The 17,731-nt window shown below is 43.7% G+C and overlaps 1 protein-coding gene across 3 annotated transcripts in view; it reads right to left on the bottom strand.

Annotated features, from left to right (window-relative positions):
• The window catches only part of LOC142050030 (protein S100-Z-like), a 29,859-nt gene extending 12,540 nt beyond the window's left edge, over window positions 1-17,319 (bottom strand). For 2 of the 3 annotated variants that reach the window (XM_075078342.1, XM_075078341.1), the window contains exon 1: window positions 17,075-17,319. In XM_075078342.1, the coding sequence (XP_074934443.1) occupies window positions 17,075-17,144 (70 nt within the window). In that variant the 5' untranslated portion in view covers window positions 17,145-17,319. Of the gene's footprint in view, window positions 1-11,896; window positions 13,785-17,074 lie in introns of those variants that run through there. The other variant, XM_075078340.1, reaches the window with a different exon arrangement.
• Between the last annotated feature and the right edge of the window lie 412 nt (window positions 17,320-17,731).

Genomic DNA, 17,731 nt, shown 5'->3' with positions numbered 1-17,731 from the left:
CCTATGTCACCTGGCACACTGGATGGTGGCAGAGAATACTCTTGCACTTGTGTGTCCCTGGACACAGCTCAAACAATAGCAAATCCATTCTCCAGCCTTTTCCAGTGCTTGCCACTGGAGTGTTGTTCTGATCCCTCTGTTTCACTTCTCCTTACTGTTTTTATCCTTGCTTCCGCACCTCCCAGGCATAACACTTGCACAGCCTTTCAGCCCCTGCATTTGCAGGAAGGGACTCCCTCAGCTCCAGCAGACCGCATTGCATCTCACTCTGCAGCATGAGGTTCTCTTATGAGATTGTGCATCATTTCCCATGATCTTGCTATGGGAAGCCTGTCTTTTGTGGCTGATGAGTTAGCTCACTTTCAAGTCCAGTATCTTAGAGGCACAGAAGTAGTCTGAATGGAACTGCATTCAGCAAACATCTCTAGTGCGTAAAAACAAAGACATTAGATAGATGTTGGAAGAGAAGAAGTAGACGTAAGTGGCTGCAGAACTACTACTCAACCAATACACATTATGGTTAAAATATGCTATCAAAATTTGGATATAAAATGGAATGAAATCACCAAAGTAAGTTAAAATGGGTGAGTAAAAGTTTTGACAGGTAGAAAGCCCACAGAGCAATTATCTACTTTGACTGTGTGCCACTAAAAATAGTCATCATGCCTGCTGTGGAAAACAGTGCAATTGTGCACAAAACCACTTAGAAATTTACAGCTCTGTTGCTTTCTAAAAGGATGAGTAATGTTTTGTTGCTCTTACCCCATTTTCCAAGTACCCCTATAACAAAGCCTTGAAAAGAGCTGGTGCTATATTCACAGAGCTTCCTTCTCATCATCTCCCTGCCATGCCAAACAATATTCCACCTTTGATCAGCAAGTCTTCTCTTTACTTCAAAGAGTCATATAACACTGTTTAAACTCTCTCTCAGCCACAGAATGTTACACAGGTTGCATTCAAACCCTCTGGTTCTGGTGAGCTTTCTACATTCATTATCCCTAAAAGTTTTAATAACATTTATACTGTACCTTCTAAGAGGCATATATTTCTGGATGTCTGAGCTACAAAAAGCAGAATGTCAGTGACTGATATAATGTGCAACATTTTTTAGTTTAAGCTTTTATTTCCTCTGCAAGTATTTTTCTGCATTTTTTGCAGTGATTTTAGAGTGAAATCAGATTTTATCTTTACGGAAAGTCTTTTCCAAACTAACTCTTCTGCAGTTGTTTAAAAGTTCTTCATCCTTCTGGTATTTCCAGAGAAGGCAGGACAATACACTGACACAAATGCTGAGACTGGTATTAAATGCGATTTCAGATGTACTTTTGATAATACAAAGCATTGTCATCCCTGAACTAAAAAACAGGATGATGATACCACCCTCCTTCCTTGCTCTCTTCTTCTAGAGAATTTCTATTTCTTGGGGTAATTGGCAGATACAAAAGGCTGGCAGGTTCTCAGGAGCAAGTACATGCTACCACTTTGTTTCCATTGTGTTGAGTGTTTAACTATGTTCTTTTTGGTACAAAACTGTAAATATCCTTGTTTTCACACAGAAAGAAGTTATCTCAAATACCTGAGGCTGTGAAGACTCCTTGGAGTCATACTGTGGCAGAAGTGTGGCAGAAATGAGTATCATTTCAGTAGTGATTGCTGCCTTAACTGTACAGCGCTCTAATGGTACCTTCATTAATTACATGCACATGTTCTGTCTTCTAGCGGTCACTGAAACAAGTGTAACTGGCATTGATGTCTTTTATTCTAAGGGTTATCTAGGTAAAATTATGCCACTCACAGGGCGAATGAACAACTACTTTCCAACAATGAAAATTACACATGTTGCTGACTCACGGAAAGCTCTTAAATGATGATATTACAAACTATCTACATTTTTTATCAGGGGACTGAGTCCAGGCACTCCTCATTCTTCATTCTTCAGTTCACTATCAAGAGAAGTTTGAGGTAAAATCAAAGGCAGGTGCTCTCACCAACTCCTCTAATGATGCAGCCCCCATGATGGGACAGGTCCAGCACTCTCAGTTGTCCCTGACTCACCTGACATGATGAGCCTCTGACCTGCCTTTGATACTAAACTGAGTGCACTTACAGCATTTTGCAAGAGTATTACAATTCCTCACTGTGGAAGATGAAAGGCTAGTAAAAAAAGGGTACAAATGGGACTCTGCATTTGCTCAAAGGGTGGAGGATATTCATTCCTTACTTAATACATTTATTTCTTACTTGAGTCCACTCTTGTGAAGCAGCCTGAGTCATCACGCTCTCACCTGAGTCTTGCAGCACAGAGTTATTTGTAGCTATGATGGCCGTGGTAAACACGCATTAAGTTACAGCCAGACATTTGCAGATGAAGCAACATTTCCATTCTAGCAAAACTCATGTGGGCTCAGACACTGCAAAAATAACTTTAAAAATCAGCTATTGCTGGCAATAAACTTCTGCATGTCATATCATTTCAGAAACCTAGGTATTACAGGAGATCAACAACAACACCTCTTCCTCTTCAAATAAGATTCTGCTTGGAAGACTTTGCTTTAACAATGTTTAAGGTCCAAGAAAAATAAGGGATGCTAGAAGATACTGTGAGAATATCCTACTTCAAAAGATACTCTCCAGGAGCCCCATGTCTCTCCTTAGCAATCTGCTTCTCCAATCCCAAGCTTAGCAGGGATATTTAATACTATCAGTTAACTTCTTTCCTTCTCTAACATCAGATATATATGTGTGTTTTGAAATGAGGAATTACAAAACCATTTGCACAGCACAGGGAAACTTGGATTAAGTCTTTTGCATTTGTATATTTGTTAAAGAAAATGTGCAATAGCAGCTACGAACAGAAGAGGGAGTCTTTAATCACAGTATCAGCTCTTTTTGCAGTTTTTCAGAAAACTAAGCAGTACATGACTCTATATGTAAAATTCTTTCCCCAGCTGACAAACAGTCCTCAGCCAGCTCCTGAATACCACTGATCTCCCTGGGCTTGGGCAGACAGCTTGGCTGGTATGTGACACGTGCCTCTGCCCCTTGGCTGAGAAGCCATGCTCCCACATCATGCTCTGCGTCCTTTGCCTGCTGAGATGATACAATTTCCATGTACTGCAAATCTCCTGAAGCTAGGAGGTTAATATGCAACAGTGAGGATGTAAATTGAAGGTGGATGCTCTACTCCATGAAAACACCAAGAGCCAAGGAGATGCTTGCATCTCTGTCTGCAATGCAGCAGCTTTGGCTCCTCATGTAGGTGGTAGAGAAGTGGATGCTCTGGGAGAAAGGAGGGAGGCTGCTAGGTTAGACATACTGAACTACCCTCCACAGATGTCTACCTACCCATACCTACCTACTCTTAGATACCAAACCAGCGATGTGTGTCTTCACTCCTATCCCAAGTGCAAACTAACTGTGAGGAGCTCGTTCTCCTTTGAAGAGGGAATGAACTACACAGCACAAAGGCACCATGAGTTCATGCTAAGGGAAACTGTGCACTAGCAGGCATAGGATATGTGCCACGTGCACAGTACAGCGACCCTACTAAGTAGAGAAGCTCCCCAGTGGTCCTCAGGCCACAGTGCTCTTTAAAGCCCTTGTTCTTCCTGATCACATCTGACAGGTCTAGTTCAGTGCTTTTGGGTACCTGCAACCAGCAACGACTTTAGGGTTGGTATTCATGCCAAATGTTGTTTAAAATTAAACCACATTTGGAAGACAAAGGATCTTTAAACAACAGAGCTGCTGACACCTCTCTTATCTAAATCTCTGCTATCTTGATTTGAGGTGTAGGCAGTGGAAGCTGTGACCTTAGCAGAAGAGTTGGGCATTTCCATTTCCCTACTTCTGGCAGAGGTATCTCCACTCTGTGCTGTCCTACGTCCTAGAGCCATGACCTCTCCTATCCACCTGCTCATGCCCTGCCATAACACAGTAACCAAAGTGAAGGTAGCTGTGGAAGGACTCTTGCTTACCCATTTCTCCTACCACCTCTCCTTCTCCAGCCCCTTCTCAGCTCCTGCTGCAGAATTTAATTCTGCAGAGCTCACCCTGGGCTGTTTTGTCAATGCTGAAGCCAGCTCTGCATCCGTCAGTAGCAAACCTTAACAAAGCTATCTGCATTCTTCAGAGACATCAGACCAAACAGCCTCCTCATGAACAGTTTACCAGCCATCACCTTCAGAGAGCTTCTCTGTGCTCTCCCTCACCAGCTCTGCTAACCAAAAACTCACGTCAGCAGAATCTGGGAGTTGAGCGATGCTCCTCAGTCTTGGCTACTCAGCCAGGGTCTGGCAGCAACTCAGACACTGAGGATTGTCTTACCAGCTACTATTGTAGTATTCACAACTACCAATTTAACCACATGTAGTGACATGGGGAGCTTCCAGGCAACCAGACTAATATCCACAACACAATCTTCATAAATTATGACAAAGCATAATTTCCATAACTTCCTTTTAGCAATGCATTTTATCACCAAATCACTCTTCACAGCAACAGCACCCTCCACCCCAGCTCACAAATAGCATCACCTCAATACAGCCACCTCCAGTGTTTCCAGTTCACAGAATCATAGAATGTCCTGAGTTGGAAGGGACCCACAAGGATCATTGAGTCCAACTCCTGAAGTTAGTCCTGAAGGAACTGTACTCCTGAAGTTAACAGAGAGACATTAGTGATTTTGACCAAAAGCAGGCAACTTCATTTGAACGTGACAGAGTACTACTTACTTCCAACACGTCCTGAATTAGTGCTATGGGCTTGGCCTTGATATTTTTACACTGTGAACCATGTCACCCAGTTCATCTGCTCACAGAAAGCCAGATGGGTTTGCCTGACTGGGATTTGAAGATGAAATGTCAAGGGGTCATGATGTGTCAAACTGCAAGTATGCACTAGACCTGAGTCACTGCCAGCTAAATCCAGAAAGCATGGTGTTCCCGCCCCAGCCGACAGTGCTGAGTTGACTCATCAGTTGCTTCTTGTGTTTTCTTCATATCTCCCTGGCTTTTGCCAATGCCTGACACCAAAGACTCTCAGGACTTTGAGGAAACTCCCTCTATCCATTGCATTTTTTAAATTTATGTTCTACACATAAATTATTTCCTTCATTTCCTCTTATTCAGTGGGTCAGCCCATCCAAAGAAGCAGCATATCCTTTGTTTTCCCATGTTAAATTACTCCCTTTTCCCAAGTGCTCAGAAATACAGACACAGGCCCCATGCAAAAGGGGCCTACCTCCCTGCATCCCACAGTCCACAGGATTATGTGACAGCACAGTACCCATCGCAGACATTCAGCCTGGAGAAGCATGAACCCAGCTGCTAAACCACAGCACCAGGAGTACATACCATCCTGAATTCAGACTCAGTGCAGAGAAAGCACGAACGCTAATGGTGTTCCCCACTGCATCATGTCCATGCATTGCTTCCTTCCAGCAGTGGAGAGCTGGAAGCGCTGTAGTGGTGGTGGGGAATCAAACAAACTGCCCTAAGGTTTCAATCTCGAACATGCTGAACATTCAGTTCCCAGCAGTTTGCTTCTTTAAGGTGAGACACAAACCCAGAGTGCAGTTGGTGAACCAAATGTAGCTGCTAACTGCAATGGAGAAACATCACTCATGTGCCAGCTCATGCTTGTTCTCAGTCACAGCACTTGTCACTTGATGAATGTAAGGTTTGGCAATTAAAATCCTGCCACCCTTAAAAATTACTGTATGTTAATTTTTAGAACTGCTATAAAATACAGACAACACCCCTCTTGTCCTCTGTTTCCACAGAGCTCATTAATGCTCAATACTACATATTATTAACACCTTCAAAACAAACAAGAGAACAAAGCTTAGCCCATGTGATGAGTGTGCTGTCGGCAGACTGAACTGGTAAAGCACTCCAAACACAGATGGAACTTCAGCAGCAAGACTGTGCTTTACAACCATCATCATAATACCATGCAAACAAGATGGAGCAAGTTTTATCAGCAAAGATGCAGCCTCTGGGTTACAGCTACATTAGGGCTCTTGCTGACATGGCTCTGGTGATCAGAGATTGCACTAGTTCTCTCCCATGGGTGCACTGTGCTGTGGCAAAACACAATACCCAGGTGAGCATCAAGCCAACACAGGTAGCATGCAGCATCCAACAGCTGGCAGCATCTAACAGGGAAGCAGGGCACCTAGAGACTGGAGTGGACACGCTTTAATTATCTTTGCATTTGGGCATGCAGCCTCTATATTGAAGTGTAGACACTGGAGCTTGGCTCTGACAGAATTTTGTAGCTCAGTTACGGCAGAGATAACCCCTGGTAGACCTTGGTACTCTTGAGGTGGCTCTGTTCTGGTGTTTGTACCACATGAGCAATCCCAGGTGGTTTATGAACTCCAGTGCAACTGTGAACGTACCTACCTCCATGTACATGCAGACAGATATGCCTTTCCCTCTTTCCCCGGCTACCAAAGAGCCAGCCAGATCATTGGGGAAGCTGGCTGCAAACACACTTAAATGACTGTGAAGCCCCAGTCACACAAGCTAGGACTGAATCAGTGAGTCCTGATGGATCCAAGCGAGTTGTCACAGTGCCTCTGCACAGCACTCAATGCACCCTTCACAATCACTAGTCTTTTTTCATTATCGGAAGCATCTCCACCTCCTTTGGCCTAGATGACAGACTGCTGACTATATAATAAGCCTGTTGTACTGGTCCTGCCAGCAAACAGTGCCTGGAGCCTACAGAAGGTTATCACTCCCGAGAAAAAATGTAGGTAGCGCACACTCTCCTGACTGTCTTTGAATCAAAATGACCATGACTACTGTGTTCATGCTGAATTTAACATTGATGCTATATATTAACCAAGTTCAAAGCGCCCATGACAGATAAAATACATCAGCAATTAAACTCAAGACCCAAAGGGCTGTTACGGTAGTTAAGTACTATGCTGCTTGATTCCCAGGACAGCTACATGTCTAGATATGTGCTACATGTCCTCAGTCATCACACCACAGTTAGTTAGACAAAATGAATGCTAAACTTGGTAGGCCCAGATGGTATTCATTGAGGAGTTCTGAGAAAATTCAGGGACAAAATTGCTGTATTAGTAACAGAAGTGTGTTGCCTCTTGCCAAAATTATACTTGAATACTGGGAGCCAACACTGAAATCAATAATTAAAAGCAGGTTCTGAGATGTCCAGGGAAATACGGTCCTGCGAGCCCAATATCTGTACTGAGCAATTAGTGAAGAGTCTAAGAAGGGTCATCACTAAGGAATTGCTGGACCTTTCTGGGAAAAGTCACCAGAATTTTTGTAAAGAGAAGTCTGGGCTTAACAACCCTGTAGAGTTTTGAAAGAGGCCACATACATGTGGAGGTAAGGGTGATACAGTGGATCCAGACTACCTGGATTTCCAAAAGCTTTTGCAAAAGTCCTGATCAAAGACCTTTAAAGAAACTTAGGCAGCCATGGAATAACAGGGCAGGTCCTCTTGTGGAAAAATAACTGATTACAAGAAAAGAAATACAGGGTACTGGAGCTAGACTCTTTTCAGTGGTGCCCAAAGACAGGACAAGGGGCAACGGGCTCAAGTTGCAACACAGGAAGTTCCACCTAAACATGAGAAAAAACTTCTTCGCTGTGAGGGTGCCAGAGCAGGGGCACAGGCTGCCCAGGGAGGCTGTGGAGTCTCCTTCCATGGAGACATTCAAACCCTGCCTGGATGCGTTCCTGTGCCCCCTGCTCTGGGTGTCCCTGCTCAAGCAGGGGGGTTGGACAATACGATCTCTAGAGGCCCCTTCCAACCCCTACCATTCTGTGATTCTGTAGCAGAAAAATGGTCAATTTTCACAATACCAGTTACCCACCAGTGTGGTGCTGGACCTATACAGTTCTACATGTTCATATATAAATGGTATGAAAAGGGTTGAGCAGCGAGGAACAGAAGTTTGCTGATAACACAGTTGGTCAAGACAGCAAGGCCTTAGGCAGGCTGCAAAGAATTGCAGAAGAACCTTGTAAGACTGATTGAGCAATGAATTGGTGGATTAGTTGAGTATAAGTAACTGTAAAGTGAGGTGCATGAGGGAAATACATAATAGCCTGACAGAACTATGGCTTGCAAAATGTAACCACTCAGGAGAGAGATGCAGTTACAAGCAGCTGCATGAAAACATCAACTCTGTGCTCAAGAGCAGGGAAAATATAAAATAAAATGAAATGTTAGGGGCTATTGCAAAAGGAACATGGAGCAAAACAGAAGTCATCACTGTACCATCCATGCTTGAATACTGTGTAGCTTGGTGACCGTGCATGTGAATGGGAAGTTCTCAGATAAAGGAAACACGATGTTTAATAGTGTTGAATAGTGGCTGTACTGGAAGGACTGAATTGGCTAGGACTCCTCAACCTGGAAAGTAGCTGAGGGAAAGGGAATATGATACTGGCCTACAAAATTGCAAGTGGCTGTACAAGATGGTTAGGGACTTGTTCACATGCTCTTCTCCTGTAAGAACCAGGGACCACCAAACGAGGATAGTGCATCCTGGTTCAAAGCAAATTAAATGAGGTTGACTTTCACAGCAAGACAGCCAATAGGTGTTAATAATTAGACCAGCCAAATCAGGCTTAAGGAAACTCTCATGCTGAAAATAGCTGTATGTTGAAAGAGTACTGTGGGGAACTTGATACATGCCTGCACTGTTTTTACCCCTCCCCAGGGTAACTGCCTGTAACTTTTTTGTTGGTGTTTTGTGTGCTTTTTGAGTTACAGATTAATCCCCCTCACAGATGCCCTGGAGCTTAGCTCCCCCAGCCTTCATGTCTTTTTTCCTGAACTTCAGAGCACGTTTCAACAGTCCCGCAACAAAGGACTCACATGGTACAAAACAAAAAGCTGCGCTGGCTACGTCTTGCATGCATCTGGTATGTTGGTAGGTGCCTTATGCAGCAGGCCTACTGTTTTCTGAAACACCCCTTGACACCTTGCTGTCTTGTTGATCCTCAAAGGCATGAGTAAGCAGATTACCCAGGCCAAGCCAGATGGACCCTCGGTATTAGCCAGCAGAGCCACTCCTATGGTCTGTGCTGCTTACGAAGGTAGGCAGCAGCTTCACAGCTCCTGTGCTTTAACTTGCCTTGTAGTTGCACAGTGCAAGCAGGTGTTGGTGGTGAGAGACACAGTCTGACCCCCTGTCTTGTGCTGAGCCAAGAGCTCATCTGGCGAACCAGCCAAATGCTGTTCCAAGTCAAACATAAACTCTCCTCCCTCCCCCTGGTAGAACTTTAACCCAGGACTGATCCTGGACAGCAGGAGGGAACAGTATGATGAAGCAGTTGGGGTTGGGGAAAGACTAGTCTACCTCTCTTAGCTGCAGCATAAGCTTGAGTTGTTTGTGAAGCAATGACATTGTGCACATAAATTACTCCCAGGCTACGTGTTCCTACCCCATCACTACCTGGCTGCACAGACACACAATTGCCCATTCGAGGACTTTATTCAAATCAATTGAACAACCAGCCTGGTCTACTTGCTGTGTTAATTAGAACAAAATAATTCATACTAAATTCAGAATGAGGATTTGCAAAGCAGCTACAGATGCAAAAACTTTCCCCAAATTTGCTTGTTTCAAGAGCAAAAGAACACAGCAAAACAATTCATACAAAGTTTTCTCCTCTTTACCTGCAGATTAGTTCAGTCTTCATTGCACTTGGGTTGCAGCAAAAAAAGACACAGTTGCAGCATTGTATATCTAGAAGATACAGATCATAAAAGCAATTGGCTGCATGATTAAATTCTCAGTACCAGTTCGCTGCTTCGCTCCCTAACCACACAACAGTTAAATGCAGAGCAAGGTACCCCTCCCTCCCAAAGACACACACCCAGATGGCATCACCAAAACAGCAAAGGAAAAGCACAAAGGACATTAGTAGTCTCTATTATAAAAGCAGACTAGACTTAAAAGATTTTTCAGCTCCCAGTGAGCATAATATGAAGGAATAAGCTTCACCTAGATGACTGTGGGCTCCTTGAATAGTATTCTCCAATGTTTGTCACATAGTACAACCTCCTTTTAAAATAAATCATTCTGTTAGTTAAAACTTTTTCTCAAAAAGCTTTGAACAACACTACAGTAACATACAACTCTAACATGTATCATTGGTAGACCTTTGCTGTTACTGAAGGTAGGAGAGGAAAGATTCCTCCTTACCACCTGTTTTGTCAATCCACAGATGAATACTAGAAAGGCGAAGTGGTCAAGGGGATTAGCACTCCCCTTCACATGAGCTGCAGTGGAATGGTACAATTGATTGTGTGATAGTCCCCAACTCTAATCCCATCAATGACAGGAAAGGAAGAACAAATTGTGACAGCGTAGATACAAGCATTATTTGGTGTACTTCTGATAAAATAACAAGAAATAAATCCTGTCCCCCAAACCCCTGGCTACCTTAAGGATATTCTCCTTCAGCAATTTAAGTGATCCATGAATCATCAGTGCTATCTTTGTGGTATTATATAGGCACACACAGATAATTCATCATCTTTACAATATACAACCTGTAACCATTGAACTCCTGACAGATGTAGGTAGTGCTGTAATCACATAAACTGCATGCCCTTCCTTCATGTTATTCACTACCATATACAGAGCAGGAAGCACACTCAGCAACATAAAGGACATTCTCATATTCTGTTTATCACACACAGACTAAGGAAAAAGTTCAGACAGCAGTTCGAAAATGGTACAATCCCCTTCTTCCCAAGTCCTTTCAGTGAACTGTGGCCTCTTACATAGCTATTTTCCAGCAAGAATGTTGCATTACATCTTCAGCTCAGTAATAACTAAGCTATTATTTCCCTGCTTTTTTTCAGGAAACAGGAAGAGCAAACTTTTTATGCCTCAGAATCATTTGTGTTCCACATCATCTGAAGAGCTGTAAACTCTCTGCTCCTCAATGAGCTATCTGTTAATATAAGTTGCCATTTTAGCTTGGACCTCTGAAATACCACCACACAACATCCTAGCTTCACGCTAAGCACCTGCTAGGAGTTAGTAGACAAGGCTACAGCAGATAAAAGGAGAGACAGAGCTTAATTAGTACTTGATATGAGACATCAAACACATTACACAAACCTCTTAGTCTTTATTATGTATGGGCAAAACAACCTTGTTACAGACTAGCACACAGAAGAACATAATTTGTAAATACTTGCAGCCTTTAAGCTGTACAAGACTGCTCAGATTCTTCCTACAGTTCAATCTACCCTCTTCCTTACTCTCCATAATTGAAATGGTGAATATTTCCTGTCTATATACCGGATGTCACACAGTACTTTTTGGACTGAGGGCTTTTTCATTTGCTTGTGTTTGTAGGGACCCAGCTATGTCTAAGCCTCAGACAAGTCACTTGGATGCAAGTTCAATATACAACTTAGTGAAACTTACCAGGACTCCAAGATTTGAAAAAATGCATTTAAATCTTACAAGCAAACATATACCCATCAGCTTTTCAGAAGAAAAGCACATGTGATTCCATATCCCTGAGCCATCACAAATATTCTGGGTGAGGGAAGAGAATTTAAGATATATTAGAAATCCAATGGTGCTGAAGTTTGCTGTCTTGTTAACGTGTTTGTTTACATTTCACTATTCCCTCCCAGTTCTGAACTGTTTAGTTTTAGTTGTCTGCTAATAAGATAAGGGAACAGTTTCACTATAATGAAATGCATCATTAGGTAAATTTTACTTAACCCATTTAGACATTACAGCTACAGTTGTCAGACTCCTAATTCTCTATTAGGAGTATCTTTATTACCTGAAACCAGGCAAAAGTTGAACTACTCAGCATTTTCAAGAGCATGTAAAAGCATAAAAGAAAGCACCCAACTCAAATGTGTTATAAAAAAAAATTTAGATATATTAAAAAATACAAGGCACATAATATAAAAATCAAATAGCTATTCATCAAAACTTTGTTAAATATCCCCATTTAAGATCATGTACAGGCAAGCTTTAAGTAACAGTGTATAATCTCAACTAACATTTTATCTCAGTGCTAGCTGATAACATGTTCAGCTTGTCAACCCAATAGGGTGACCTTACAGGCTTCCACCATGTTAATATTTACAACATGAAAACTTGGAAACAATATCAAACTATATTATGCTAAAGATAATAAGCAGTCACATTGCTGGACCCACACCAAGATGGTGAAACGGATTCTCCTTCTGTCTACAGCTTCCAATAACATTCAGTGTAAGTAGGTACATAGAGCAAGGTCCTACATATGCAATCTGTTCAACTGTTTAATGGATTACAATTAAAGCCAAAACAGATTTCTCTGTTAATTAAATATACCAGCAACACTACACAACATTCCAGTGACATTTTGCTTTTTAACAACTTCGATACTGAACAAAAATGTCTTCAGCCATGACTCACTTCCAAGTCAGCAGGACTTTTGCAGAGCACTGGAAATGTCACGATTTTTTTCCAGTCTAGTGGCAGGGTTAATCTGCTTACGATTTCTACACAGGGTAGAAAGCAGCTGTCATTTCTGAAATCCAGCCTTCAATGTAATGAAAAAGCAAAGATGTTTCTTCAGACTCTCTTGTACAAAATAACTCTCCTGTCATATCCTTTCAGCACTAGTAATAAAAGTCACTTGTCTTCCAGGATTGAACTCAGTAGGTTGATTTAGTGGTCCCATTTGAGTTTGAAGAATAAGAATTTGATTTCTTGGGGTACCTGCCTGATGACAGAGACACTTGCATCCTCCGCGTAGTTCGCACAGTTTGGCAAAGAAGAGCATTTTTAAGGTTGTCTCTGAAGTCTTTTGAAATATAATAATAGATGAATGGATCAATGCAACTATTCAAAGTAGAAAGACACAGTGCAGTTATGTATGACACATACAGATAGCTCTGGCGGTAGGTTTTGAGGAGCGAATAGTGCACAACAAGCAGCACATTGCTAGGTGTAAAACAGATGAGATACATAGACAGGACAGCGATAATGAGTTTGATTGCTCTTTTTCGCTTCTTCCCAGTGCTTATATCTGAGATGGAAGCATTCAGAGTCTTAATCATTAGTATGTAAGCGACAGCAGTGACGAGAGCTGGGATTAAGAAGAGTCCAATTGCAAGTGAGAGGAAATAACTGAACATATGAAGAGGCAAAACACTTTCAGGCAACACATCATGGCAGGTAGTGATATTAAGATCTGAAATGTATGTTGTCTGATTAACAAGATACAATGGAATTGTGCCCAACAAAGTAAGTATCCAGATAGCAAGGGAGATGCCCAAGGCAATTTCCGATTTCTTTCTTGAATGCACTATGGGGTTCACTACAACCCAATACCGTTGCACACTGAGACATGTCATAAAAAGAATGGAACAGTACATATTTCCATAGAAAAATCCAACAAGTACTTTGCAGAGACCTTCACCAAATAGCCAGTTATTGCCATTTATATGGTATGCAATCTTCAGCGGGAACCAGACAACAAAAAGAAGGTCTGCTAATGCCAAGTTAACCATATAAATCACAGCTGGATGTTTCTTCTTTGTTCGGAAAAAAAAGACCCAGAGCGCCATGGCGTTGCTTGGCAAGCCAATGATAAAGACAATGGTGTAGAGAACAGGAAGAAAAACTGTAGTCAGCTTTCCTGTGAGGGCTTTTGCTGCAAATTCATCCACTTTGTATAACTCTTTAGAGGCATTATTTGTACTTGGAACTTTCTGGCCAAGAAAACTTCTTCCTTTTGAACTGTTGGTTTGACCACTCTCTAAAAAGCAAACAAACAAAAACAAAACCCAAAAAATTAATACGTTGTTGTTATTGAAGTACAGACTTTTTGTTCTTTTTAAAAATAAACTACACATAACGATTTACTCTGAAGAATTAAAGAGGGCTTCATCGACAGAAAAATTAAGAAAAATTGAAGATGAGTGTAACACTGTATCTGAATTGGAACTTGAACACACTGACTTTATGCATGAACATGCAACAGGACCAGTCATCTGGGATCTCTTTCCAATTCATGGTGAAGATGGTCAGACAATGTCTGCAGTTTCTACTCAAAGTGCTAGGTGGTAAAGCTGACAGCCATGGTTGCTTTGATACAGTTCCAGAATGAAAAATGCTTACACCTTGCATTTTAAAGAAAAGAATTCTTACACAAGAAATATGTAATGCACAAGTATGTATGTTTTCCAGTATAGATTCTCAAAAGTAGCACAACTTTAGATAGCTGTTCAAGTTATTACTGCAAAAATCAGGTGTACAGCATTAGCATCCTGTCTAGACTGTGTGACCTCCTAAAGAGGTGCATAAAAATACAGCATATATCAGTGTTCTTGAGAGTTTTGAATTAAGTTACCCTAGCTCCAATTAACAAGGATTTGACAGGTTCCAGGCACAGGCACACTTCACTGGAAAACCAAGGTGTAAGAAAACTTTTTGCCAGTAGAGTGACATAGACAAATCTTCACAGTAGACTACGTGAGGACTTAAGTGTAAATTATACCAGCGTACAACAGTCCTAAAGAAAATTAATTCAAATGCCAAACAGTAATTTTGGCCTATATGTGGTATAATTACAATAGGGCAGAATTATGCTAATTCTGCTCTCAGATCTTCAAGCTATATGATTATGTCAGCAATACTGTTAAAGATTGTGAAGTTTACTCCTATAATACAGAAAACCCAGCTCCCTAACATGAGCTATGCATATTAGAAGCCATAAAACCAGCTGGAAGAACATAGCTTACATAAACATCAGATCATGTAAATGATAATTAGCTAGGCAGGCTTATAGGCTTATAGCTTAGCTGAAATAGATCCTACAAATGCTTGGAAACAGACCCTTTATTGTAAGCTGACAGTAATTCTCAGAGTACTGTAATTCAGTGAGGTGTACACTGCTATGTTAAGCAGCTGTCCATCAGTAAGTAGTTGATATTATCAAATTGCAGTCATACTATTTGTCCTCCATTACAGAGACTTATACTGTAGAAAACTGGTAGAGCAAATACTACCACTTCATTCTTATTAATGTTTTGTGATTGGAGCAAAACAATGCTTTGTAGTTGATGTTCATAGATTGGGTTGAAAAAACAAACAAACCAACCCCACAAAATCACTCACCAAAAAGTGCTTAAAGTGTCAGCGTGACACAGAATAATAAGCTATAATAAAGTGGATTGATCGACACATGATGCACAGGCAGGCCTTGGTGTTACAAGAGTGACAGAATACAGATAAAGGTTTGGTTTATTCTATTTATGAAGACATAGTCAAGCTAAATGGGTGATTTGTGAGACCAAGTCTTGCTTTTTTGCTTACTTTAAGTAGTTTCAGCCTCAAAAGTTCTGACTGCAGACACTGGGCAGCTTTTGTTAGCCCACCTGGCACCCATAAAGGGAGACAGTTCAGTGTCCCATTTCTCTTCGCAGTTAACACTCCCTCACCAAGCAAACAATCCTTTCATAGGTATTTATATTTTGTACATCCTTTTCTTTCTCTTTCTGTGCTTGCACTTTTCCACAACAATTGAGTTCTTTTCCAAGCTGAGTTTCACCCTGCCTGACTCACATACAGAGAATGCAGTTGACTTGCTAATCTGCCCACGGGAAAAGCTTCCCAGGCATCAGGGGGAAAAACGTACTCTCCTCCCACAACAAAAGACTGTTTCAACACCTTTGCCCATTTGTCCAGAAGATATAACCCACTGCATACCGAAACATTATGCCTACCCTGCAGACACAAAAGTGACAGCAGGATACAATATCCAAATTAACTAGCTTAGGTCATGGTAGTAATACCCACACAGGACTAAGGTTAAAATTACCCTAATTTTTTGATCTGCAGTTCAGATTCACCACAACCCCATAACGGCATTAGCCTGTTGGAAAACAGCGACAGTCATGTCCCCTGGCTTATAGTGCATCTCTCTTGGTCGCTCTTCCAGGCCATTTCACCTCCCTACTCCAGAAGAACAAGTACCCAGATAAAATTTTTAAGCAGACAACTCCCTCCCTCCCCAAAGATGATTCCAAATTCCATCCTCGCGCTGCATCCCCCAGGTCAGACAAGTAGGATATTAAGAGGCAGCCTAATATCGGAAACTCTGAACAACAAACTTTGCACCTAGCTAGTATCTATTTGTTGAGAAAACACGACCTAACATAAGCTTGGCTTCTATATTTACACAATCTGTAAGCATATACTTCTATTATGTAAGAAAGTCCAGGTTGAACAAATACAGAACACATTGCAAAGGCATGTGTACATATGCCAACGGGGATTTACTATAAAAGGTAGTGAAACATGAACCTTAAGGCAGGGAAATATTAGTAAGACTTTTTTACCCCCCCCCCCCCAAACAGGACTTACGTTCAATAAGCAATAATACAAACTAACAAAGATAAGAACTGAGATTAAAAAACGATCCTAGCTTTTCAGAGTTGGGAAAAAAGCGAGAAGACGCTCTTTAATATTTTTTTTATGTTTATATACAGCTTCTAGGCAGGTGCTAGCCTAAAGCCAGATGAGGTCCGGCACCGATGCGCCCGCGCAGGGCCTGCGGTCCCACAGCCCTCCCCGCCGGCTCCGTGCGCCCCAGAAGCCCCGAGGGGGCTGGACGCCGAGCCCGCCTGCTTGCCTGTTGAGCTGCTGCCCCCCCACCCGGCGCGGAGGCCCCCCGGCAGCGCCCTCCCGCCGGGTGCCGGCGGCTCCACAGCCACCGGTCCGAGCTTTCCGAACCCGTTCGACCCTGCGGGAACCTTGCCCAGTCCACCCCGGGCTCCCCGCACCCCAGCCGCGGCCAAAAGCCTGCTCTTCGGCGCGGTCCAGCCCCGCCACCGCGCCCGCCGAGCGCCCAGCCGTGGCTCCCGCACCGCTCCCCGCCTGAGGCGCCGCCGCCCGCAGCCCAGCCCACAGCCGAGAGGCACCAGGCAACGAGCGCGGCACCCGCGGAGCCTGGGGACGGCTCGGCCGTCCGTCCCCTGCTGATCCGATCCCAGCCCAGCGGCGGCTCTAGCACCCGTCGGCGACAGCTCGCACTCCTCCTCTCACCTGCGGGAGTGGCAGCTCCCAGCAGCGCACAGAGCACCAGCAGCAGACACAACCCACGGCGCCCAGCCATCCTCCCGCCGCGCTCCAGCCACCACTGGCCTCTCCCGCACACCCGACCAGTTTCACCTGATACCTGAGCTAGGAGGGGGCGGAGGGCGCGGTCTGGCCGCTACCAGCCAGGCAGCGGGCGGAGCCGAGCCAGGCCACGTCCCCCACCCCCGAAGGGCTACAGTGCTGTCCCTAAAATGGCGGGTTGAGCCTCACCGGCGGGTCCGCTGAGCCCGCCGCAAAATGGCGGGGACGCCCCCATTTCCTTGGAGGGGGTTGGGGGTTCTGGTACCTCGCCTCACGCCCGGTGTCCCCGCTCCGTGGCCGCTGGGGCCGAGCAGGTGCTGTGGCCTCGGCCCTCACCTCCCTCCCTCTCAAGCTGCGCCCCCGGCGGTCACCCGGCCCTAAACCCGCCGGCGGGAGCCTGCCCGCAACGCGGGGGCTCCCTCTTGCCAGCTTGTAACTGGGTAAAGCCCAGGCATAGGGTTTGAGTGGCCACGTATGTGGAGATGGTCGTGGTTCGATGCCGAGCTGCTGCTGGAGCAGAGCAGGCTGGTCCTCGGACACGCAGGCCGGGGGCAAGCTGGCATGGAAGTGGGCTGGAGGGGT

The sequence above is a fragment of the Phalacrocorax aristotelis genome, chromosome Z, assembly GCF_949628215.1.
Source record: "Phalacrocorax aristotelis chromosome Z, bGulAri2.1, whole genome shotgun sequence".
NCBI lineage: Eukaryota > Metazoa > Chordata > Aves > Suliformes > Phalacrocoracidae > Phalacrocorax > Phalacrocorax aristotelis.
This window is presented reverse-complemented; position numbering and strand designations above follow the sequence as displayed.